Source organism: Oncorhynchus nerka, linkage group LG24 (genome assembly GCF_034236695.1).
Source record: "Oncorhynchus nerka isolate Pitt River linkage group LG24, Oner_Uvic_2.0, whole genome shotgun sequence".
In the NCBI taxonomy this organism is placed as follows: domain Eukaryota; kingdom Metazoa; phylum Chordata; class Actinopteri; order Salmoniformes; family Salmonidae; genus Oncorhynchus; species Oncorhynchus nerka.
The window spans coordinates 78415232-78440798 of NC_088419.1; the positions used below are offsets into that span (position 1 = coordinate 78415232).

At 42.6% G+C, this 25567-nt stretch overlaps 1 protein-coding gene across 1 annotated transcript in view; it reads right to left on the reverse strand.

The window, feature by feature from the left end:
- LOC115121285 (tensin-3-like) overlaps nucleotides 1-25567 on the reverse strand; it is a 143741-nt gene that overhangs the window by 8722 nt on the left and 109452 nt on the right. Inside the window, exons 12-16 of the mRNA XM_065008519.1 lie at nucleotides 24332-24436; nucleotides 17015-17944; nucleotides 6909-7030; nucleotides 1107-1224; nucleotides 816-1028 (exon numbers count right to left, since the gene is read on the reverse strand). Coding sequence (XP_064864591.1) covers nucleotides 816-1028; nucleotides 1107-1224; nucleotides 6909-7030; nucleotides 17015-17944; nucleotides 24332-24436 — 1488 coding nt within the window. The remainder of the gene's footprint in view (nucleotides 1-815; nucleotides 1029-1106; nucleotides 1225-6908; nucleotides 7031-17014; nucleotides 17945-24331; nucleotides 24437-25567) is intronic.

Sequence of the window (25567 nt, forward strand, 5' to 3'; positions counted from 1 at the left end):
CAGCAGGACAGGAAGTGAGTGTACATCCTGCCAACAGAGGTCACTTCCTCTCTTTACAGTGAACTAATTATAGCCTAATTTAAAGTATCAGCTGGACTGGCTTCTCTCAAAGGGATAGAATGAGAATAATCTCTTTATTTTCCCCAGTTACCCTGTTGTCACAGACCATAATATCCTAAACCGGACAATGAACACACAATGAATCTTACCAAACTCCTATCTTCTCCATATTAAGTTACCTATTCTTCTATAGTCTACATGGGTCCTGCACCTAGCCAAATCCCCCCATGTCCTCTTTCAGTATTACATAATGCAACCATCATCAACGGAGAGGCCAGGTGCAGAGGGTATAGTGGGGGTATAACAGTGAGGATACAATTAAGCAATAAGGCCCGAGGGGGTGTGGTATATGGCAAATATACCCCGGCTAAGGGCTGTTCTTAAGCACGACGCAATGCAGAGTGCCAGGATACAGCCATTAGCCATGGTATATTGGCCATATACCACAAACCCCCTAGGTGACTTATTGCTATTATAAACTGGTTACCAACATAATTAGAGCAGTAAAAATACATGTTTTGACATACGCATGGTATATCTGATATACAACGTCTGTCAGCCAATCAGCATCCAGGAGCCAAACTACCTGGTTTATAATAGGTTATGCATGCCAGTTTAGAATTCCACCCTGCCTCTGAACCCTGGCCAGCAGAAATCACAGCGCTGTTTTTTGGGTTAACACTGGGTCTTCATTCCAACCAAGCAGAAACATCTCTCTCTCTCTCTCTCTTTATCTCTCTCTCTTTCTCCCACACGCACACACACACACACACGCACACACACACACACACACACACACACACACACACACACACACACACACACACACACACACACACACACACACACACACACACACACACACACACACACACAGTAACAGAGTGTAAATGTACCTTGTGATATTCCGCTCTTCTCCCAATGTCCTTCTCCTTGCCTCAAGTAAGAGAATACTGGGAAACTTTTCACTGGGGAAGAGTGAAGATGTCTGTTCAGATATAATAACGCACACACATCTTTTAATAACAAAATGCACTCTCTCTTACCATAGGGCGTTGGAGGAGAGATAGGAAATGCTGGTGTGGACGGGACTATGTCACAGCTGTCCGTTACTGGAGTCTGTCCTTCATAGTCCACACTGTCCATCCTGGAGAGACGACCACACTGTAACACAGACACACCAGACAGACAGACAGACAGACAGACAGACAGACAGACAGACAGACAGACAGACAGACAGACAGACAGACATACAGACATACAGACAGACAGACAGACAGACAGACAGACAGACAGACAGACAGACAGACAGACAGACAGACAGACAGACAGACAGGCAAACACACAGACAGACAGACAGCCAAACAGACAGACAGGCAAACAGACAGACAGACAGACAGCCAAACAGATAGGCAGACAGACAGACAGACAGACAGGCAGACAGACAGACAGACAGACAGACAGACAGACAGACAGACAGACAGACAGACAGACAGACAGACAGACAGACAGACAGACAGACAGACAGACAGACAGACAGACAGACAGACAGACAGACAGACAGACAGACAGACAGACAGACAGGCAGGCAGACAGGCAGGCAGATAGACTGACATCAGTCTTGTGATCAGTGTGTGTAGCTACTCTCTGTGTTGTAATGTAAACAGTCAGGCCATTCATGCTGCCGTGCCATAAGAATGGGTATGAGAGCGGATCTGTGGCCCAAATGGCACCCTATTCTCTATATAGTACACGCTCTGGCCCAAATAGTGCATTATATATGGAATTGAGTGCCATTTGGGACACAGCCAAGGAATCTCAGCTATTTAGACAAACAGCCTGACCACTACAGTTCTGCTTCACTCAAACTAACACATTAACTACTGTACTAAGTTAATTCAATGTAAATTAATCACAAACTAAACCAGGTGTTTTTAAGGTAGATAAACCATGAACACAGTAAATTGTTTTAAAGTAGATTATCCATGAATATAGCCAGGTGTTTTTAAAGTAGATTAATCATGAACAAAACCAGGTGTTTTTAAGGTAGATTAACCATGAACAAAGCCAGGTGTTTTTAAGGTAGATTAACCATGAACAAAGCCAGGTGTTTTTAAGGTAGATTAACCATGAACATAGCGCCAGGTGTTTTTAAGGTATATTAACCATGAACAAAGCGCCAGGTGTTTTTAAAGTAGATTAACCATGAACAAAGCCAGGTGTTTTTAAAGTATATTAACCATGAACATAGAGCCAGGTGTTTTTAAAGTAGATTAACCATGAACATAGAGCCAGGTGTTTTTAAAGTAGATTAACCATGAACAAAGCCAGGTGTTTTTAAAGTAGATTAACCATGAACAAAGCCAGGTGTTTTTAAAGTAGATTAACCATGAACATAGAGCCAGGTGTTTTTAAAGTAGATTAACCATGAACATAGAGCCAGGTGTTTTTAAAGTAGATTAACCATGAACATAGCGCCAGGTGTTTTTAAAGTAGATTAACCATGAACATAGAGCCAGGTGTTTTTAAAGTAGATTAGCCATGAACAAAACCAGGTGTTTTTAAGGTAGATTAACCATGAACATAGCGCCAGGTGTTTTTAAGGTAGATTAACCATGAACAAAACCAGGTGTTTTTAAAGTAGATTAACCATGAACAAAGCCAGGTGTTTTTAAGGTAGATTAACCATGAACATAGAGCCAGGTGTTTTTAAAGTAGATTAACCATGAACAAAGCGCCAGGTGTTTTTAAGGTAAATTAACCATGAACAAAACTAGGTGTGTTTAAAGTAGATTAACCATGAACATAGAGCCAGGTGTTTTTAAGGTAGATTAACCATGAACATAGAGCCAGGTGTTTAAAGTAGATTAACCATGAACAAAGCGCCAGGTGTTTAAAGTAGATTAACCATGAACATAGAGCCAGGTGTTTAAAGTAGATTAACCATGAACATAGAGCCAGGTGTTTAAAGTAGATTAACCATGAACATTGAGCTAGGTGTTTAAAGTAGATTAACCATGAACATAGAGCCAGGTGTTTAAAGTAGATTAACCATGAACATAGAGCCAGGTGTTTAAAGTAGATTAACCATGAACATAGAGCCAGGTGTTTAAAGTAGATTAACCATGAACATAGAGCCAGGTGTTTAAAGTAGATTAACCATGAACAAAGCCAGGTGTTTTTAAGGTAGATTAACCATGAACATAGAGCCAGGTGTTTAAAGTAGATTAACCATGAACATAGCCAGGTGTTTTTAAAGTAGATTAATCATGAACAAAGCCAGGTGTTTTTAAAGTAGATTAACCATGAACAAAGCCAGGTGTTTTTAAGGTAGATTAACCATGAAAATAGCGCCAGGTGTTTTTAAGGTAGATTAACCATGAACACAGTAAATTGTTTTAAAGTAGATTATCCATGAATATAGCCAGGTGTTTTTAAAGTAGATTAATCATGAACAAAACCAGGTGTTTTTAAGGTAGATTAACCATGAACAAAGCCAGGTGTTTTTAAGGTAGATTAACCATGAACAAAGCCAGGTGTTTTTAAGGTAGATTAACCATGAACATAGCGCCAGGTGTTTTTAAGGTATATTAACCATGAACAAAGCGCCAGGTGTTTTTAAAGTAGATTAACCATGAACAAAGCCAGGTGTTTTTAAAGTATATTAACCATGAACATAGAGCCAGGTGTTTTTAAAGTAGATTAACCATGAACATAGCGCCAGGTGTTTTTAAGGTAGATTAACCATGAACACAGTAAATTGTTTTAAAGTAGATTATCCATGAATATAGCCAGGTGTTTTTAAAGTAGATTAATCATGAACAAAACCAGGTGTTTTTAAGGTAGATTAACCATGAACAAAGCCAGGTGTTTTTAAGGTAGATTAACCATGAACAAAACCAGGTGTTTTTAAGGTAGATTAACCATGAACATAGCGCCAGGTGTTTTTAAGGTATATTAACCATGAACAAAGCGCCAGGTGTTTTTAAAGTAGATTAACCATGAACAAAGCCAGGTGTTTTTAAAGTATATTAACCATGAACATAGAGCCAGGTGTTTTTAAAGTAGATTAACCATGAACATAGCGCCAGGTGTTTTTAAAGTAGATTAACCATGACCATAGCGCCAGGTGTTTTAAGGTATATTAACCATGAACAAAACCAGGTGTTTTTAAAGTAGATTAACCATGAATAAAGCCAGGTGTTTTTAAAGTAGATTAACCATGAACATAGAGCCAGGTGTTTTTAAAGTAGATTAACCATGAACAAAGCGCCAGGTGTTTTTAAGGTAAATTAACCATGAACAAAACCAGGTGTGTTTAAAGTAGATTAACCATGAACATAGAGCCAGGTGTTTTTAAGGTAGATTAACCATGAACATAGAGCCAGGTGTTTAAAGTAGATTAACCATGAACAAAGCGCCAGGTGTTTAAAGTAGATTAACCATGAACATAGAGCCAGGTGTTTAAAGTAGATTAACCATGAACATAGAGCCAGGTGTTTAAAGTAGATTAACCATGAACATAGAGCCAGGTGTTTAAAGTAGATTAACCATGAACATAGAGCCAGGTGTTTAAAGTAGATTAACCATGAACATAGAGCCAGGTGTTTAAAGTAGATTAACCATGAACATAGAGCCAGGTGTTTAAAGTAGATTAACCATGAACAAAGCCAGGTGTTTTTAAGGTAGATTAACCATGAACATAGAGCCAGGTGTTTAAAGTAGATTAACCATGAACATAGCCAGGTGTTTTTAAAGTAGATTAATCATGAACAAAGCCAGGTGTTTTTAAAGTAGATTAACCATGAACAAAGCCAGGTGTTTTTAAGGTAGATTAACCATGAAAATAGCGCCAGGTGTTTTTAAGGTAGATTAACCATGAACATAGCGCCAGGTGTTTTTAAAGTAGATTAACCATGACCATAGCGCCAGGTGTTTTTAAGGTATATTAACCATGAACAAAGCGCCAGGTGTTTTTAAAGTAGATTAACCATGAACAAAGCCAGGTGTTTTTAAAGTATATTAACCATGAACATAGAGCCAGGTGTTTTTAAAGTAGATTAACCATGAACATAGCGCCAGGTGTTTTTAAAGTAGATTACCCATGACCATAGCGCCAGGTGTTTTTAAGATAGATTAACCATGAACAAAGCCAGGTGTTTTTAAGGTATATTAACCATGAACAAAGCCAGGTGTTTTTAAGGTATATTAACCATGAACAAAGCCAGGTGTTTTTAAGGTAGATTAACCATGAACAAAGCCAGGTGTTTTTAAGGTAGATTAACCATGAACAAAGCCAGGTGTTTTTAAAGTAGATTAACCATGAACAAAGCCAGGTGTTTTTAAAGTAGATTAACCATGAACATAGAGCCAGGTGTTTTTAAAGTATATTAACCATGAACATAGCCAGGTGTTTTTAAAGTAGATTAACCATGTACAAACCCAGGTGTTTTTAAAGTAGATTAACCATGAACAAAGCCAGGTGTTTTTAAAGTATATTAACCATGAACAAAGCCAGGTGTTTTTAAAGTAGATTAACCATGAACAAAGCCAGGTGTTTAAAGTAGATAAACCATGAACATAGTAAATTGTTTTAAAGTAGATTATCCATGAATATAGCCAGGTGTTTTTAAAGTAGATTAACCATGAACAAAGCCAGGTGTTTTTAAGGTAGATTAACCATGAACATCGAGCCAGGTATTTTTAAAGTAGATTAACCATGAACAAAGCCAGGTGTTTTTAAGGTAAATTAACCATGAACAAAGCCAGGTGTTTTTAAGGTAGATTAACCATGAAAATAGCGCCAGGTGTTTTTAAGGTAGATTAACCATGAACATAGCGCCAGGTGTTTTTAAAGTAGATTAACCATGACCATAGCGCCAGGTGTTTTTAAGGTATATTAACCATGAACAAAGCGCCAGGTGTTTTTAAAGTAGATTAACCATGAACAAAGCCAGGTGTTTTTAAAGTATATTAACCATGAACATAGAGCCAGGTGTTTTTAAAGTAGATTAACCATGAACATAGCGCCAGGTGTTTTTAAAGTAGATTACCCATGACCATAGCGCCAGGTGTTTTTAAGGTAGATTAACCATGAACAAAGCCATGTGTTTTTAAGGTAGATTAACCATGAACAAAGCCAGGTGTTTTTAAAGTAGATTAACCATGAACAAAGCCAGGTGTTTTTAAGGTAGATTAACCATGAACATCGAGCCAGGTATTTTTAAAGTAGATTAACCATGAACAAAGCCAGGTGTTTTTAAGGTAAATTAACCATGAACAAAGCCAGGTGTTTTTAAGGTAGATTAACCATGAACATAGAGCCAGGTGTTTTTAAAGTAGATTAACCATGAACATAGCGCCAGGTGTTTTTAAGGTAGATTAACCATGAACAAAGCCAGGTGTTTTTAAAGTAGATTAACCATGAACAAAGACAGGTATTTTTAAAGTAGATTAATCATGAACAAAGACAGGTATTTTTAAGGTAGATTAATCATGAACATAACCAGTTGTTTTTACTAACCGCATGATCATGATCAGGGAAAAAACTCCTAGCGTAATGACTACTACATGACTACTGAGTATGTATGTGGTATAACAGTGGTTGAGTAACCAGTATGGGCTGGTAGAGGGTAGTGTGTGTACCTGGCTGGGCTGTAGGTTGGGGTGCTGCTGTGTGTGTGTGTGTGTGTGTGTGTGTGTGTGTGTGTGTGTGTGTGTGTGTGTGTGTGTGTGTGTGTGTGTGTGTGTGTGTGTGTGTGTGTGTGTGTGTGTGTGTGTGTGTGTGTGTGTGTGCGTGCGTGTGTGCGCCTGTGTGTGTGTTTGTGTTCATGTGTGTGTGTGTGGACCTGGGAGGGAGATAGGTCGGGCCTGTAGATCGGAGCATTCTGGAATGTCTGGGCTCCGCCCCAACCAGGACTGTAGAATCCTGGGTAATCAGTGACATCACTGTCCTGTCTGTGCTTCCAGCCTGAAAAGAGAGAGGCAGAGAAATATAAAACGAGTGGGTGAGAAATTCAGAGAAAGACAGAGAGAGAGAGGGAGAGAGGAAGAAACAGACAGCGAGAGTGTGAATTGACATTCCACATATATTAGAGAGCTGAGAGAAGCTGAAGCCTCCAACTGACCTCTATAACAAATCATATTGTATTGGTCACATACACGTGTTATTGAGTAGCGAAATGCTTGTGTTTCTGGCTCCAACAGGGCAATAATATCTAATAAGTAATATCTAACAATTTCACAACAATACACACAATACATATAAATCTAAGTAAAGGAATGGAATTGAGAATATATAAATACATGGACAAGCAATGTTAGAGCGATGTTATAGACTAAGATACAGTAGAATAGAATACACTATATACATAAGAGATACATAAGAGTATTGCAAAATATGTAAACATTATTCAATTGACCAGTGTTCCATTTATGAAAGTGGCCAGTGATTTCACGTCAATCAAGTCAATTTATTTGACCTTTATTTAACTAGCAAGTCAGTTAAGAACAAATTCATATTTTCAATGACGGCCTAGGAACAGTGGGTTAACTGCCTTGTTCAGGGGCAGAATGCCAGATTTCTACCTTGTCAGCTCGAGGATTTGATCTTGCAACCTTTCGGTTTCTAATCCAACGCTCTAACCACTAGGCTACCTGCCGCCCCTCTAATGTGCTATTGATGGCTATTTAACAGTCTGATGGCCTTGAGGTAGAAGCTGTTTTTCAGTCTCTCGGTCCCAGCTTTGATGCACCTGTACTGACCTCGCCTTCTGGATGATAGGCTGCTGTGCCTTCTTCACCCCACTGTCTGTGTGGGTGGACCATTTCAGCTTGTCAGTGATGTGTACGCAGAGGAACTTGAAGCTTTCCACCTTTTCCACTGAGATCCCTTCGATGTGGATAGGGGGGTGCTCCCTCTGCTGTTTTCTGAAGTCTTCAATCACCGTCTTTGTTTTGTTGACATTGAGTGAGAGGTTATTTTTCTGGTACCACACTCCCAGAGCCCTCACCTCTTCCCTGTAGGCTGTATCGTCATTGTTGGTAATACAGCATACTACTGTTGTGCAGTTTTGGGTGAACAGTGAGTACAGGAGGGGGCTGAGTACACACCCTTGTGGGGCCCCAGTGTTGAGGATCAGCAAAGTGGAGGTGTTGTTTCCTACCTTCACCACCTGGGGGCGGCCCGTCAGGAAGTCCAGGACCCAGTTGCACAGGGTGGGGTTCAGACCCAGGCTCTTGAGCTTAATGATGAGCTTGGAGGGTACTATAGTGTTGAATGCTAAGCTATAGTTAATGAACAGCATTCCTACATAGGTATTCTTCTTGTCCTAGTGGGATAGGGCACAGTGCAGTGCGATGGCGATTGCATCGTCTACAGTCAGCAAATTGATGTGGGTCTAGGATGTCAGGTAAGGTAGAGGTGATATGATCCTTGACTAGTCCTTCAAAGCACTTCATGATGACAGAAGTGAGTGCTACGGGGTGATAGTCATTTAGTTCAGTTACTTTTACATTCTTGTTTTAGTACTATATCTCTTGACACAATGATGAAAATAATCATGGCCTCTAAACCTTCAAGCTGCATACTGGACCCTATTCCAACTAAACTACTGAAAGAGCTGCTCCTGTGCTTGGCCCTCCTATGTTGAACATAATAAACGGCTCTCTATCCACCGGATGTGTACCAAACTCACTAAAAGTGGCAGTAATAAAGCCTCTCTTGAAAAAGCCAAACCTTAACCCAGAAAATATAAAAAACTATCGGCCTATATCAAATCTTCCATTCCTCTCAAATTCTTTAGAAAAGGCTGTTGCGCAGCAACTCACTGCCTTCCTGAAGACAAACAATGTATACGAAATGCTTCAGTCTGGTTTTAGACCCCATCATAGCACTGAGACTGTACTTTTGAAGGTGGTAAATTACCTTTTAATGGCATCAGACCGAGGCTCTGCATCTGTCCTCGTGCTCTGAGACCTTAGTGCTGCTTTTGATACCATCGATCACCACATTCTTTTGGAGAGAATGGAAACCTAAATTGGTCTACACAGACAAGTTCTGGCCTGGTTAAGATCTTATCTGTCGGAAAGATATCAGTTTGTCTCTGTGAATGGTTTGTCCTCTGACAAATCAACTGTAAATGTCGGTGTTCCTCAAGGTTCCGTTTTAGGACCACTATTGTTTTCACTATATATTTTACCTCTTGGGGATGTCATTCGAAAACATAATGTTAACTTTCACTGCTATGCGGATGACACACAGCTGTACATTTCAATGAAACATGGTGAAGCCCCAAAATTGCCCTCGCTAGAAGCATGTGTTTCAGACATAAGGAAGTGGATGGCTGCAAACTTTCTATGTTTAAACTCGGACAAAACAGAGATGCTTGTTCTAGGTCCCAAGGAACAAAGAGATCTTCTGTTGAATCTGACAATTAATCTTAATGGTTGTACAGTCGTCTCAAATAAAACTGTGAAGGACCTCGCCGTTACTCTGGACCCTGATCTCTCTTTTGAAGAACATATCAAGACCGTTTCAATGACAGCTTTTTTCCATCTACGTAACATTGCAAAAATCAGAAACTTTCTGTCCAAAAATGATGCAGAAAAATGTATTCATGCTTTTGTCACTTCTAGGTTAGACTACTGCAATGCTCTACTTTCCGGCTACCCGGATAAAGCACTAAATAAACTTCAGTTAGTGCTAAATACGGCTGCTAGAATCCTGACTAGAACCAAAATATTTGATCATATTACTCCAGTGCTAGCCTCCCTACACTGGCTTCAGGTCAAGTCAACGGCTGATTTCAAGGTTTTACTGCTAACCTACAAAGCATTACATGGGCTTGCTCCTACCGATCTCTCTGATTTGGTCCTGCCGTACATACCTACACATACGCTACGGTCACAAGACGCAGGCCTCCTAATTGTCCCTAGAATTTCTAAGCAACAGCTGGAGGCAGGGCTTTCTCCTATAGAGCTCCATTTCTATGGAATGGTCTGCCTTACCCATGTGAGAGACGCAAACTTGGTCTCAACCTTTAAGTCTTTACTGAAGACTCATCTCTTCAGTGGGTCAAATGATTGAGTGTAGTCTGGCCCAGGAGTGTGAAGGTGAACGGAAAGGCTCTGGAGCAACGAACCGCCCTTGCTGTCTCTGCCTGGCCGGCTCCCCTCTTTCCACTGGGATTCTCTGCCTCTAACCCTATTACAGGGGCTGAGTCACTGGCTTACTAGGGCTCTTTCATACCGTCCTTAGGAGGGGTGCGTCACTTGAGTGGGTTGAGTCACTGATGTGATCTTCCTGTCTGGGTTGGGACCCCCCCTTGGGTTGTGACGACCCCCCCTTGGGTTGTGCCGTGGCGGAGATCTTTGTGGGCTATACTCAGCCTTGTCTCAGGATGGTAAGTTGGTGGTTGAAGATTTCCCTCTAGTGGTGTGGGGGCTGTGCTTTGGCAAAGTGGGTGGGGTTATATCCTTCCTGTTTGGCCCTGTCCGGGGGTGTCATCGGATGGGGCCACAGTGTCTCCTGACCCCTCCTGTCTCAGCTTTCAGTATTTATGCTGCAGTAGTTTATGTGTCGGGGGCTAGGGTCCGTTTGTTATATCTGGAGTACTTCTCCTGGCCTATCCGGTGTCCTGTGTGAATTTAAGTATGCTCTCTCTAATTCTCTCTTTCTTTCTCTTTCTCGGAGGTCCTGAGCCCTAGGACCATGCCTCAGGACTACCGGGCATGATGACTCCTTGCTGTCCCCAGTCCACCTGGCCGTGCTGCTGCTCCAGTTTCCAGGTTTTTGCCTTTTTCTGGAGTTTTTCCTAGCCACCGTGCTTCTACATCTTCATTGCTTGCCGTTTGGGGTTTTAGGCTGGGTTTCTGTACAGCACTTTGAGATATCAGCTGATGTACGAAGGGCTATATAAATACATTTGATTTGAGTACAGGAACAATGGTGGCCATCCTGAAGCACGTGGGTACAGCAGACTGGGATAAGGAGAGATTGAATATGTCCACAAATACACCAGCCAGCTGCTCTGCGCATGCTCTGAGGATGCGGCTAGGGATTCCATCTGGGCTGGCAGCTTTGCAAGGGTTCACACTCTTAAATGTCTTACTCATACCAGCTACGGAGAAGGAGAGCCCACAGTCCTTGGTAGCAGGCCACGTCGGTGGCACTGTGTTATCCTCAAAGTGGGCGAAGAAGGTGTTTAGCTTTTCCAGAAGCAAGATGTCGGTGTCCTTGACGTGGCTGGTTTTCCGTTTGTAGTCCGTGATTGTCTGTAGACCCTGCCACTAACGTCTCGTGTTTGAGACATTGAATTGCGACTCCACTTTGTCTCTGTGTTTTAACGGCTGTGACTATAACCAAAGAGAATTATCATGGGAGGTAATACAGTCGGCATTTGATTGTGAGCTATTCAAAGTCGGGTGAACAAAAGGACTGTCATGTGTGCTCCCTCTCCGGCCTCTAGGTCACCAGGCTGTTCGTTATGGTGCATATCTGTCACCATCGTTACGCACACCTGTGTGTCATCAGACTCACCTGGACTCCATCACTTCCCTGATTACCTTCCCTATATATGTCCCTCCCTTTGGTTCCTTCCCCAGGCGTTATTGTTTCTCTTCCAGTGTCATGTCTGTGCATTGTTTGTGTTTCTTGTTTTGTATTTAGTTGCCTTTATTTCTTAAAACACTCACTCCCTGAACTTGCTTCCCGACTCTCAGCGCACTCGGTACAAAGACTTGAGTTCCTGTATATTATCACAATCACAACATAAGTAGTTAATCATGAAACATACACCCCCACACTCCTTCTTCCCAGAGAGATATTTATTCCTGTCTGCGCGATGAACTGAGAACCCAACTGGCTGTAAGGACTCAGACAGTATATCCTGAGAGAGCCATGTTTCCGTGAAACAGAGTATGTTACAATCACTGATGTCTCTCTGGAAGGAAATCCTTGCCCTCAGCTCGTCAACTTTATTATCCAGACTGAACATTAGTGAGTAATATACTCAGAAGCGGTGGGTGGTGTGCGCACCTCCTGAGACAGACTAGAAGTCCACTCTGAGTACCTCTTCTCTGCCGGCAATGTTTTGGGTCAGCCTCTGGAATCAGTTCAATTGCCCTGGGGGGTATGAACAAAGTATCCGATTTGGGAAAGTCGTACCTGGTCGTACCTGGTCGTATACCTGGTCGTAATACTGGTAATGCTGGTGAGTTACCACCGCTCTGATATACAAAAGTTCTTCCCGGCTATATGTAATAACAAAAACGTTCTGTCCTAATAATGTATAAAACACATAAAAAAACAAAATACTGCAAAATTGCTTAGGGTCTAAAAGCTCGGCTGCCCTCTCTATCGGCGCCATTTTTCAAGATTTCAAAACGAACTAAACCACAGACATCACAACTGTCCAACACCCAGTTTTACCAGAACAACAATACTGTGTGTGGTGAACCCAGTAACAGTGTTATGTAATTATTATCAAACCTCAACCATCCTCAGAAGACGTAATATCTGTTCCCTTTAGAAAACACCACACAAATCAATCTCCTCAGCCACACCACCTCCACCACTAACAACAACAATAACTGACCGCACTGTAGGAAAAATAACTTGAGGAGAATGGGGAGAGAGTGGGTGTGACAGAGGAGAGAGGGTGAGATAGAGAGAGAAGAATATGAGCAGCACAAGGGCTACATTACAAGAACAGGAGTGAAGTTAAGCATGTACAGAGCAACTTGATCAGTTGGACCCAGTCCCAGACAGATGGAAAGAGAACATCTGGAAATGTTTGGGAATCTAGCATAAAGACTGTGTGTGTCGGTATCTACCATAGAGAGTAATCACACATTCCCAAATCCAGTTCAGGTGTTTTGGAAACCCTGCACTCCAGGGAAGACCTGCTCCGATTACAGAATGACGGTAATTCCAGACACCCTTCCGAACACCCCACTGAGGACCTTACAGTAACTCACAGTGATTCATATCGCCATGGCAGCCAGATTCATATCACAATGACAGCAAGCTTTGAAGTGATGCAGAGGAAGGGAGACGCCATTGAGTAGCAACACGCATGTCCCACCCATACAGTACATACAGTACAGCACAATACATACAGTACAGTACATATGGCACATACAGTACAGTACATACAATATATACAGTACATACAGTACAGTAAATACAGCACATATATTACAGTACATACAGTACATACAGTAGAGTACATACATTACAGATATACAGTACATTACAGCACAAACATTACAGTACATACAGTACATACATTACAGTACATACATTACAGCACATACAGCACAAACATAACATACAGTACATACATTACAGTACATACAGTACAGCACATACAGCACATACAGTACAGTGCTCTGTCTACTCTACCTGCTCTGTCTACTCTACCTGCTCTGTCTACACTACCTACTCTGTCTACACTACCTGCTCTGTCTACTCTACCTGCTCTGTCTACACTACCTACTCTACCTGCTCTGTCTACACTACCTACTCTGTCTACCCTACCTGCTCTGTCTACACTACCTACTCTACCTGCTCTGCCTACTCTACCTGCTCTGTCTACTCTACCTGCTCTGTCTACTCTACCTGCTCTGTCTACACTACCTGCTCTGTCTACTCTACCTGCTCTGTCTACACTACCTGCTCTGTCTACTCTACCTGCTCTGTCTACTCTACCTGCTCTGTCTACTCTACCTGCTCTGTCTACTCTACCTGCTCTGTCTACACTACCTGCTCTGTCTACTCTACCTGCTCTGTCTACACTACCTGCTCTGTCTACTCTACCTGCTCTGTCTACACTACCTGCAGTCACCTGAACTGAAATCAACACGCTTGGCTCTAGATTACACCCATCTAAACATACTTTACATTGTTTGCAAGATCAGACATAACTATAATCTAAGTGTTCATATTCGGAAGTTGCTTTCATTTCAGCGCAACTAATGTGTAAACATTTCAACTGTATTAAAATATTACCTTTTTTAAAACCACCAAAAATGTGCACCCATTTCTTTTCTAGTGATGTAAGTGTTGAGACGGTGCTTTAAATCCCAGACGAAGCTTTAGTGTTCTTATAGATTCAACAGAAAGACAATATATTCCTTTGAGCCTATTTCAGCCATTACTGTTTTTTTTTGGAAAGGTCATTACAACATTTCTGCATTAGTAATGTTAACGGGGAAAAAACAACAGGCACAAGCAATAAAAGTATAAAAGAGTCATGGGAGTAAAATTAAAGCAATCAACCCTGCAAGATTTAAGTGACAATAGGATTTTGCACCCCTCAAACACAGGAATTAGATTTACATTTACATTTAAGTCATTTAGAAAAATCCATCCTCAGGTGGGTGGGGCATGTTCGTTGCTGCTCAATGGTGTCTCCCTTCCTCTGCATCACTTCAAAGCTTGCTGTCATCGCGACAAGAATCTGGCTGCCATGGCGATATGAATCACGGTGAATTACTGTGAGGCCCTCAGTGGGGTGTTCGGAAGGGTGTCTGGAATTACCGTCATTCTGTAATCGGAGCAGGTCTTCCCTGGAGTGCAGGGTTTCCAAAACACCTGAACTGGATTTGGGAATGTGTGATTACTCTCTATGGTAGATACCGACACACACAGTCTTTATGCTAGATTCCCAAACATTTCCAGATGTTCTCTTTCCATCTGTCTGGGACTGGGTCCAACTGATCAAGTTGCTCTGATGTACATGCTTAACTTCACTCCTGTTGTTGTAATGTAGCCCTTGTGATGCTCATATTCACCTCTTTATATTATTTCTCTAATCTTGATATTGAATATTGCATTGTTGGGAAAGAGCTTTTAAGAAAGCATTTCACTGTACTGTTTTACGCTTTCTGTATCATGTGCACATGACAAATAAACTTGAAATAAACACACCGGACAGAACTAGCAGGGGGTAGCTAGGAAGGTAGAGGCACAAACCCCTCACTGATCATACTGTATGACTGTAAGTCAAAGTTCATTTTTTTACCTTTACAGTATCACTTAGTTGTCACAATATCCCCTTGTCCTGAAACATACAGTACATACAGTAGAGTACAATATAGTACAGTACATAGAGTACAGTACATAGAGTACAGTACATAGAGTACATACTGTAGAGTACATATAGTACAGTACATACAGTACAGTACAGTACAGTACGTACAGTATAGTATGGTAGGGTACAGTATAGTACAGTACATACAGTACATACAGTAATATGCAGTACATACAGTACACAGCATACAGTACATACATTACAGTGCATACAGTACAGTACATACAATACATACAGTATTATATAGTATAGTACATACAGTACATACGGTACAGTACATTCAGTACATTATTACAGTACATAAAGTATAGCACATCACAGTACATACAGTAAAGTACAGTAATTACAGTACATATATTACAGTACATACAGTACAGTACATACAGTAAAGTACAGTACATACAGTACATATGGTACAGTACAGTACATACAGTACAGTACATAGAGCACAGTACAGTGCAGTACATACAGTACAGTACATACAGTACAGTACATGCAGTACCAATATTACAGTACATACAGTACATACAGTACAAGTACATACAGTACATGCAGTACAGTACAGTACACAATACAGTACCTACATTACAGTACATACAGTACAGTACCTACATTACAGTACATACAGTACAGTACTTACATTACAGTACATACAGTAATATACAGTATATACAGTCTAGCATATACAGTACTTACATTACAGTACATAGTCATATATTACAGTACATACAGAACAGTACAGTACATAGAGTACAGTACAATACATAGAGTACAGTACATATAATACTGTATATACAGCACAGTACATAGTACAGCACATACAGTACAGTACAGTATAGTACATACAGTACAGTACATAGAGTACATATAGTTCAGTACATACAGTACAGTACATACAGTACAGTACAATACATACATACAGTACATACAGTACAGTTCAGTTCCACCTGCAACAACTACAGCTAAGTTTGATTGGGTTCTGCTATAGTACATGTACTCCTGGCTGTGAAGACATTTCTTCCAGTCGCTTAAAAAATATATTAAAGATGTTAGTTTGTCATTTACTGTACTGTACTTATGAGGCCCTGATTTTACACTGCTTATATAGAAGTATCTATTACCGGCTTAAGCAAACTTTTACACCCACTCAGCAAACACAGTGGACAAGCCCTGGACCATGCCAGACTTCCCTTGGTTAGAAGGGTAGTTTCACAGCCAGGCAGTGTTACATTAAGGTGTATAAAGTGTCTGTGTTGAACTCTGCTATGAGAACATGTCCAAACCTAGCTCTTTACCTGCACCACTCTAAACATCTGAAAACTGGAACAACTTTATTTTCTTTAGCCTGGCATCTGGAATCATGTCACTGAGTCAGTCAGTCAGTCAGTCAGTCAGTCAGTCAGTCAGTCACTGAGTCAGTCAGTCAGTCAGTCACTGAGTCAGTCAGTCAGTCAGTCACTGAGTCAGACAGACAGACAGACAGACAGACAGACAGACAGACAGACAGACATATGTTTTATGGTATGTCTCTGAGGGATTCCACAATGGAAATCTTTAACAGTACAGCTGTAATGTATAAGCCCACTGTTGATCTGTTTCCTTTACATGTCCTTCCATAACCCCGCCTCTGTGAGATGGGGCGTCCTAAATGTGATAATTCTACTGTTACTGAGGACAATAGACTGGAACATGGGAGGGAATAAACCTTTGTGATTCTGATGTACCTTTCCTTGTGATTCTACTGTATCTCAAATACATTTATTAAATTAACAGACACACAGGTATTTAATTTCAACAGGTTTCTATCTATCAGGTTTCTATTCTATCAATGGTACCCTGCTCTGCTAATATGGTCTTACCTGATTGGCTGGCGTTGGCATGTGTCGTCGTTTGGTTGTTACCATTGGTGTAGAGGGAGGTGGAGAGAGCAAGGGGGAGGGGGGTGTGTCGGGTGGGAACAGGTATGAAGGTGGGGTCCAGATCTAGGATCAGCTGGTTAAGCTGCTCGATGGACTCATCAATGTCTGTGGCTAACGAGGCAAGCTCCTCCTGCCCGCAAGGTTCCCCTGAGGGCAACGGTGTATGGGTGGTGTGTGAGGCGTGTGTGTGACTGTCTGTCTGTACAGGCGACCCCACCCCTCCCTCCACTCCTCTCTTCACCGACTCTCTGCTGCTGCTCCCCCCATTGGGCATGTCTGGAAGTGACAAGGTGTTTGGACCAATCAGAGAAAGTGTATCCACAGGGCTGTCCTGCCCCCTGACGACTATCTGCTGCTGCTGCACCCATGATTGGGTGGAGGGGGTGGAGTATCCACTTCCACTCTGGACCAATCCCTGGCCTTCAGGTATGCTCTCAGAGGAGAACGAGCCAATGCTAGCCTCGGGGCTAACCTCGTCATCATAAAGGATGTCTGACTCCCTCTCGCTAGGAGAGGCCTTCACAGGCTGCCCTAACCCAGCCTCATCCCCCTCCATCTCCCTCGCTGCGTTACAGGAGGCTGGGAGGTCAGTTATGTCCTCCAGATGAGGTTCCAGGCCGACCCCAGATAGAAGCCGCCTGAGCTGGGTAAGTTCGTCCTGACTGGGCCCTCTCTTGGGGCTCACTGCAGTAATACCTCCGGTCCTCTGGGAGGCGATAGAAAGGCCTGAGTCTTTGCTGGCTGACAGTTTAAGGTCACTGGGGATAGGGCAGCTGGTTGCCAGGTGAAACGGAGCTCCTTCGTCACTACTTCCCTTCCTTACTCTGGCGGATAGGTTGCCATCAACAGGGCCCGGGCTACGAGGAAGAGCTGAGTAAGAGGAGGAGAGGAAGAGTAAGACAGACAGCCATAACAAATAGTGAATATTTACACACATACTCACATCTACTGAGTCACGCATATTACACGCTTTACAACCTACAATCCTCACCTTCCTGTCTTAGTCATCCTCTGACACACACATTCACAGATACATACACACACACACAGACGTTTGCCTTGTCTCCAGACCAGACACACTCCATCTAGATAACAGCAGTGTCTTTGTGTGAGCTCTACATTGCGTGTGTGTCTTTATCTGCATAGTTGCTTCTGTCTCAGAAAGAACACACAAAGCCTGACAGAGCAGAGGACCCCTCCCTCCACCTGGGCTCTGATATGACAGATAGCACGGCACTAGTCTGTTAGCTAGTGTGTTCACAGTCAACCACCAGCACCATTCAATATGCAGGCAACACAAACACATGCTACATCACATCGCCTAACACCTAGCTCACCCAGACCAGAATGGAATACATGGAATATGAATGAACAAATGAATCATCTTAAGCCTATGGGACACAGACACTTTGGAAAAGCCTATGGGACACAGACACTTTGGAAAAGCCTATGGGACACAGACACTTTGGAAAAGCCTATGGGACACAGACACTTTGGAAAAGCCTATGGGACACAGACACTTTGGAAAAGCCTATGGGACACAGACACTTTGGAAAAGCCTATGGGACACAGACACTTTGGAAAAGCCTATGGGACACAGACACTTTGGAAAAGCCTATGGGACACAGACACTTTGGAAAAGCCTATGGGACACAGACACTTTGGAAAAGCCTATGGGACACAGACACTTTGGAAAAGCCTATGGGACACAGACACTTTGGAAAAGCCTATGGGACACAGACACTTTGGAAAAGCAGAAAGGAGAGACAAAATAACAGAGATAGTGAGTGATCAATGAGGTACTGTGAGAGGGCACGGATGGCAAGCTCAAACACACACACACACACACACACACACACACACACACACACACGTGACCTCTGAAGTGTAACCCTAATGTCAGAGTAAACCAGGAAAGACAAGTGGCTCCTGCTGAGTCTCTACTCAGCTTTATACAACTCCACAAAAAAAACACAAACAATTTCCTCACATACAGTGCTTTGCAAAAGTATTCAGACCCCCTGGATTTCTTTACGGTTTATCGTGTTAGAACGTGGGATTAAAATAGATTTTTGTCCAAAATCTACACAAAAAAAACAATTGTATTTTTTGATAAAACATTTTTTTAATCATAACAAAATGATATTCATTGCATAAGTATTCACCTCCTTTGCTTAGGCAAGCCTAAATTAGTTCAGGAGTCAAATTTGGTTTAACAAATCACATAATAAGTTACATGGACTCACTCTGTGTGAAATAATAGGGCTTGAAATGTTTTTTGAATGACAACCCCTTCCTCTGTCCCCCATACATACAACATCTGTCAGGTCCCTCAGTCAAGTATTGCATTTCAAGCATAGATACAACTACAAAGACCAGGGAGCTTTGAGAAAGCCTCATAAAGAAGGGCAGTGATTGGTAGATGGGTAAAAATAACAAACCAGACATTGACTATATCTTCAAGCATGGTCAAGTTAATACTGATGCTGTGGATGATGTATTAAACCACCCAGGCACATCAACGATACAGACAACCTTCTGAACTGAACTGCAGGACAGGAATGAAACTGCTCAGGGATGTTACCATGAGGACATTGGTGATTTTAAAACAGCTACAGAGTTCAATGGCTGAGGATGGATCAACAACATTGTTGTCACTCCACAATAATGACCCAAAGAAGAAGAATACAAACATACAAACTATTCCAAAACATGCATCTTCTATGCAACAAGGCGCTAAAGTAATACTGAAAAGAACAAAAATAGCAAAGGAATATAGTTTTTGGCATAAATGCAAAGCCTTATATTTGGGGCAAATCCAACACAACACATCACTGAGATACTGCCTCCTTATTTTCAAGCATGGTGGCTGCATCATGGTATGGGTATGCTTGACATCGGCAAAGACTGTGTAGTTTTTCAGGATGAAAAGAAACGAGATGGAACTAAGTACAGGTAAAACACTAGAGGAAAACCTGCTTTAGTCTGCTTTACACCAGACACTGGGAGAGGAATTCACCTTTCAGCAGGACAATAACCTAGCCAAATCTACACTGGAGTTGCTTACCAAGAAGACAGTGAATGTTCCTGACTGGCCAAGTCACCATTTTTACTTAAATCTGCTTGAAAATCTATGGCAAGACTTGAACATTGCTGTCCAACATTTTGACAGAGCTTGAAGAATTTTGAAAGAAATAATGGACAAATGTTGCACAATCCAGGTGTGCAAAGCTTTTAAAGACTTACCCAAGAAGACTCACAGCTGTAATTGATGCCAGAGGTGTTTCTAACATGAACTGACTCAGGGAGCTGACACCTATGCAACAACTATATTTTAGGTATTTTATTTCATTTAAAAGTGGAATTTAAAAGTGGAATTTTTCAACCACTTTGACATTACAGGGTATTTTGTGTAGATTGTTGTAAAACAGTACAATTAAATCCATTTTAATCCCACTTTGTAACACAATAAACTATGAATAATTCCAATGGGTCTGAATACTTTTGCAAGGCACTGTATAGGATGATCTGGGGTAATCTGTTACTGTAAAAAATAAAACATAAACTTCCTGTATAGTAGCATACAGTGTGGTATGAAATTGCACCAGATGTTGATATTAGATAACACACACACAATTTCCTCCATCTGTGGGAAACTGTTGAGACATTTCCACCCTGAAGAGCAACAATAACATACTCTTACTGTAACAACACATGTGTATGTTACTATACAATGTACAATCTAGAACTATCTATAAAATGTACTATCTAGAACTGTATTTGGTTATTTGGCAGTCCCCATAGGAGAACCCTTTGTTGGTTCCAGGTCTAACCTTTTTGGGTTCCACATAGAACCCTTTTCACCGACGGTTGTACATGGATCTATGGGGACTGCCGAAGAACCCTATTGCATTTGACCTATATAGTGAATAGGGTGCCATTTAGAATGAACTTCTTGTCTCATTCATAAAACTGCCTTAGCAGCCAGATTGTTGAATCTAAAGAGCAGTAAAATAAAGACATTATAGATGCATAGCTACCTCTATAACATGCTAACCTGCAACATGTGTGGGTACTTCTGAACGAGTTATGTCCAGATGAATATCATAACAAAGCTACACGCACACACGCACGCACGCACGCACGCACGCACGCACACACACACACACACACACACACACACACACACACACACACACACACACACAAATACATAGTGAAGTCCTTCAGTCCAGCGAGACTCTGATACTCAAATACCAGACATGCATGGTAAAGCCACACAGCTGGTCTAACAGACACACACACAGACACACACACGTCCCATCTCACTCATCACTGTATGACATATTGAACAAGCAGCAACACAGACACAACTATACCCTGTAACTGACACTAAATCCTGTCACAACAAAACAACTCACTAACATCACTCACACGACAGACATTCACTAATACAATAAGTACTACAACAACTTAGAGCTACAATGTTCTCCCTATACCAACTGTAACACAACATCACATCAACTTACATCGTCACTAAATCTAGAAGAAATGCCTCACTCCAGTCCCTTCAAAATGTGAGGGAGAGTAGGAGAGAACCCAGATGACAAACACATGGTTGAAGGGGAACAAGAAAGAGAAAGGAATAAATAATTGAAAAGGACAGAGAAAGAAGAGAAGACAAAGAGAGGATAAAGATAGAGAAGAGAGTGGTAACCGTTCAGACCATGTTTTGTGTAGAGCTCCTCTCCTCTTCTGTCGTCCCTCTTTCTCTAAGGCAGCTAAAGCAAGACTAGCAGAGAGTAACATTCTTTCTCTCTTTCTCTAAAGGTGCTAACTGCCCCCCTGGGTCCCCCTACGCGCTCTCTCTCTCTCCCCATCTCTCTCTCTCCTTCTCTCTCTCTCTTTCTCCCTTCCCCTCTCTCGCTCTCTCCTTCTCTTTTCCCCTATCTCTCCTTCTCTCTTTCTCTCTCTCCCCTCTCTCTCTCTTCCCCTCTCTCTCTCACGCTCTCTCCTTTAAGCGCTTGACTCACCACCTACTCTTACACTCCAAAAGATTCTGTTTTGCTCTGGGTATCTCTCTCTCTCTCTCACTCTCACTCTTTCCCTTCCTCTCTCAGTACCTCCAGGGGGACGGTATGGAAACCTGCAACCTGAACCTGACAAAGTAGAAAGGGGGAGAAGAGAGACATAGGAGAGAAAGGTACAAGAATTAGGTGATATGTAGAGAGTGATATGTAGCGAGAGGGAGAAGGGAAAGGTAGAGAAGGAGAGAGCTGGAAAGAGACAGGGAGAGAGAGAGTGGGTGAGAGAGAGAGAGAGAGGGGGAGAAGGAGAGAGAGAAGGAGAGAGAGGAGAGAGAGGAGAGAGAGAGGAGAGAGAGAGGAGAGAGAGAGGGAGAGAGAGGGGGAGAGAGAAGGAGAGAGAGAGAGAGAGAGAGAGAGAGAGGAGAGAGAGAGAGAGGAGGGGAGGGGAGGGGAGAGAGAGAGGGAAAGAGAGAGAGGGGGAGAGTGGGGGAGAGAGAGAAGGAGAGAGAGGGGGAGAGAGGGAAAGAGAGAGAGGGGGAGAGTGGGGGAGAGAGAGAAGGAGAGAGAGGGGGGGAGGGGGAGAGAGAGGGAAAGAGAGAGAGGGGGAGAGTGGGGGAGAGAGAGAAGGAGAGAGGGGGGGAGAGAGAGAGGGAAAGAGAGAGAGGGGGAGAGTGGGGGAGAGAGAGGGAAAGAGAGAGAGGGGGAGAGAAGGAGAGAGGGGGAGGGGAGAGAGAGAGGGAAAGAGAGAGAGGGGGAGAGAGGGGGAGAGAGAGAAGGAGAGAGAGGGGGAGAGAGAGAGGGAAAGAGAGAGAGGGGGAGAGTGGGGGAGAGAGAGAAGGAGAGAGGGGGAGGGGAGAGAGAGAGGGAAAGAGAGAGAGGGGGAGAGTGGGGGAGAGAGAGAAGGAGAGAGAGGGGGGGAGAGAGAAAGAGACCGTTTAACATAGAGAGAAAGAGAAGGGGGTTCAAACTGAACCATCTGTGGCTGAAAACAACATTCTTCTGAGTTTCTGTTTTTTCTTTTTCACAGGCTGGCACCCTCATTATGTCTGTGTGTGAGTTTGTCTGTTTACCTGTTAATATACCGTGTGTGTGTGTGTGTGTGTGTGTGTGTTTGCGAGTGTGTGTGTGTGCATATGTTTGCATAACTGTTTGCATGGTGCCTTGCCACATTGCTTTCCCAATGCGCGGTCTGTCTAAATGACATGGCTGCCGATATAGACCTGGTTTAAAACAGCTGGGACTCAAACCTCAACCACCGGCTGTAGTGATTGTTACAGTCGTCTGGTCCAGGGTAGTGTGTGTGTGTGTGTGTGTGTGTGTGTGTGTGTGTGTGTGTGTGTGTGTGTGTGTGTGTGTGTGTGTGTGTGTGTGTGTGTGTGTGTGTGTGTGTGTGTGTGTGTTTTCATCAATTCTAAGTGACAAATAGCTTTAAATAGCTTTAAATACCTAGCTGTGGTAAGTCTGCTGTCCAGTGTTCTGAGAACCTTCTACAACACCCCTCCATTCCCTGGAAACACTGAAGTGGCTCGCATTATCGCATAACAACAGGGCACCTGCCATTCCTCATCCACATTCTCATCACAGTATCATCACATTGGACTTGAATCGGAATTTCACATAGAGTGGCAATAAAGTGGTTCTAAAATGGTCAAGGTTTAGGGTTAGATCCGGAGAATGACCAGGGTCTCCACTAAACACAACGCTTACCTGTGACATCCTGTCTAATAATGAAGTGCTATGCAAGAGGAGACAAGGAGAGAGGGAGCAATTACCTAAAAATAATGCAATGTCCTTAATATGACTGGCGAGAAGGTACGCAAATTATTTTTCCTTTAGGAGAGATGTTACAATATCTAGTCCTTCTGGGGAGATGTTACAATACCTAGTCCTTCAGGAGAGATGTTACAATACCTAGTCCTTCTGGAGAGATGTTACAATACCTAGTCCTTCAGGAGAGATGTTACAATACCTAGTCCTTCAGGAGAGATGTTACAATACCTAGTCCTTCTAGAGAGATGTTACAATACCTAGTCCTTCAGCAGAGATGTTACAATACCTAGTCCTTCAGGAGAGATGTTACAATACCTAGTCCTTCAGGAGAGATGTTACAATACCTAGTCCTTCTAGAGAGATGTTACAATACCTAGTCCTTCAGCAGAGATGTTACAATACCTAGTCCTTCAGGAGAGATGTTACAATACCTAGTCCTTCAGGAGAGATGTTACAATACCTAGTCCTTCTGGAGAGATGTACTCATAGGAGTCCCGTCGAACCAGGGGGTCCCAGGAATCGTAGTCCACGATGACAGAGGGTCCGTTTTGCCAGTGACCACTGCCTTCAGATGATAAAACCATATAAAGAGAAATAAACAGAGAGCAAGAGAGAGACTGAGGAAGACAGAGAATCTCCGTCATGGGTTTGTTGCACAACAGCCCAGCATTGTCAAGGAACACTCATATATTCTGTAACAACATCATCTGATCCCTGGAGAGGACCATTTTTGTTTATTTACTTAAAAAAATATTGTAGAAAATATGAATTCTTTCCATTTTTTTGTGTGAGTTTGTGTGCGTGATTGAGTATGTGAGTGAGCAAAGTGGAGGTGTGTTTATGTGTATGGATGGGTGAATCCTGAGCTCTTTGCAGTTCTGCTCTGTCTGTTTCTTTGCCTGTATCTGGGATCTGCATTCCTGGGTGATGTGTGTGTGATAAGAGCCTTTATTGTTTCCTTTTGAGTGGAGCAGTGTGTGTTACAGAGGAGTGTGTGCTACAAGGAGTGTGTGTTACAGAGGAGTGTGTGTTACAGAGGACTGTGTGTGTGTTACAGAGGAGTGTGTGTGTGTTACAGAGGAGTGTGTGTTACAGAGGAGTGTGTGTGTGTTACAGAGGAGTGTGGGTTACAGAGGAGTGTGGGTTACAGAGCAGTGTGTGTTACAGAGGAGTGTGTGTTACAGAGGAGTGTGTGTTACAGAGGAGTGGGTGTGTGTTACAGAGGAGTGTGGGTTACAGAGGAGTGTGGGTTACAGAGCGGTGTGTGTTACAGAGGAGTGTGTGTGTGTTACAGAGCAGTGTGTGTTACAGAGGAGTGTGGGTTACAGAGCAGTGTGTGTTACAGAGGAGTGTGTGTGTGTGTGTTACAGAGCAGTTTGTGTTACAGAGGAGTGTGTGTTACAGAGGAGTGTGGGTTACAGAGCAGTGTGTGTTACAGAGGAGTGTGGGTTACAGAGCAGTGTGTGTTACAGAGGAGTGTGTGTTACAGAGGAGTGTGTGTTACAGAGGAGTGTGGGTTACAGAGGAGTGTGTGTGTGTTACAGAGGAGTGTGGGTTACAGAGGAGTGTGTGTTACAGAGGAGTGTGTGTTACAGAGCAGTGTGTGTTACAGAGGAGTGTGGGTTACAGAGCAGTGTGTGTTACAGAGGAGTGTGTGCTACAGAGGAGTGTGTGTTACAGAGGAGTGTGGGTTACA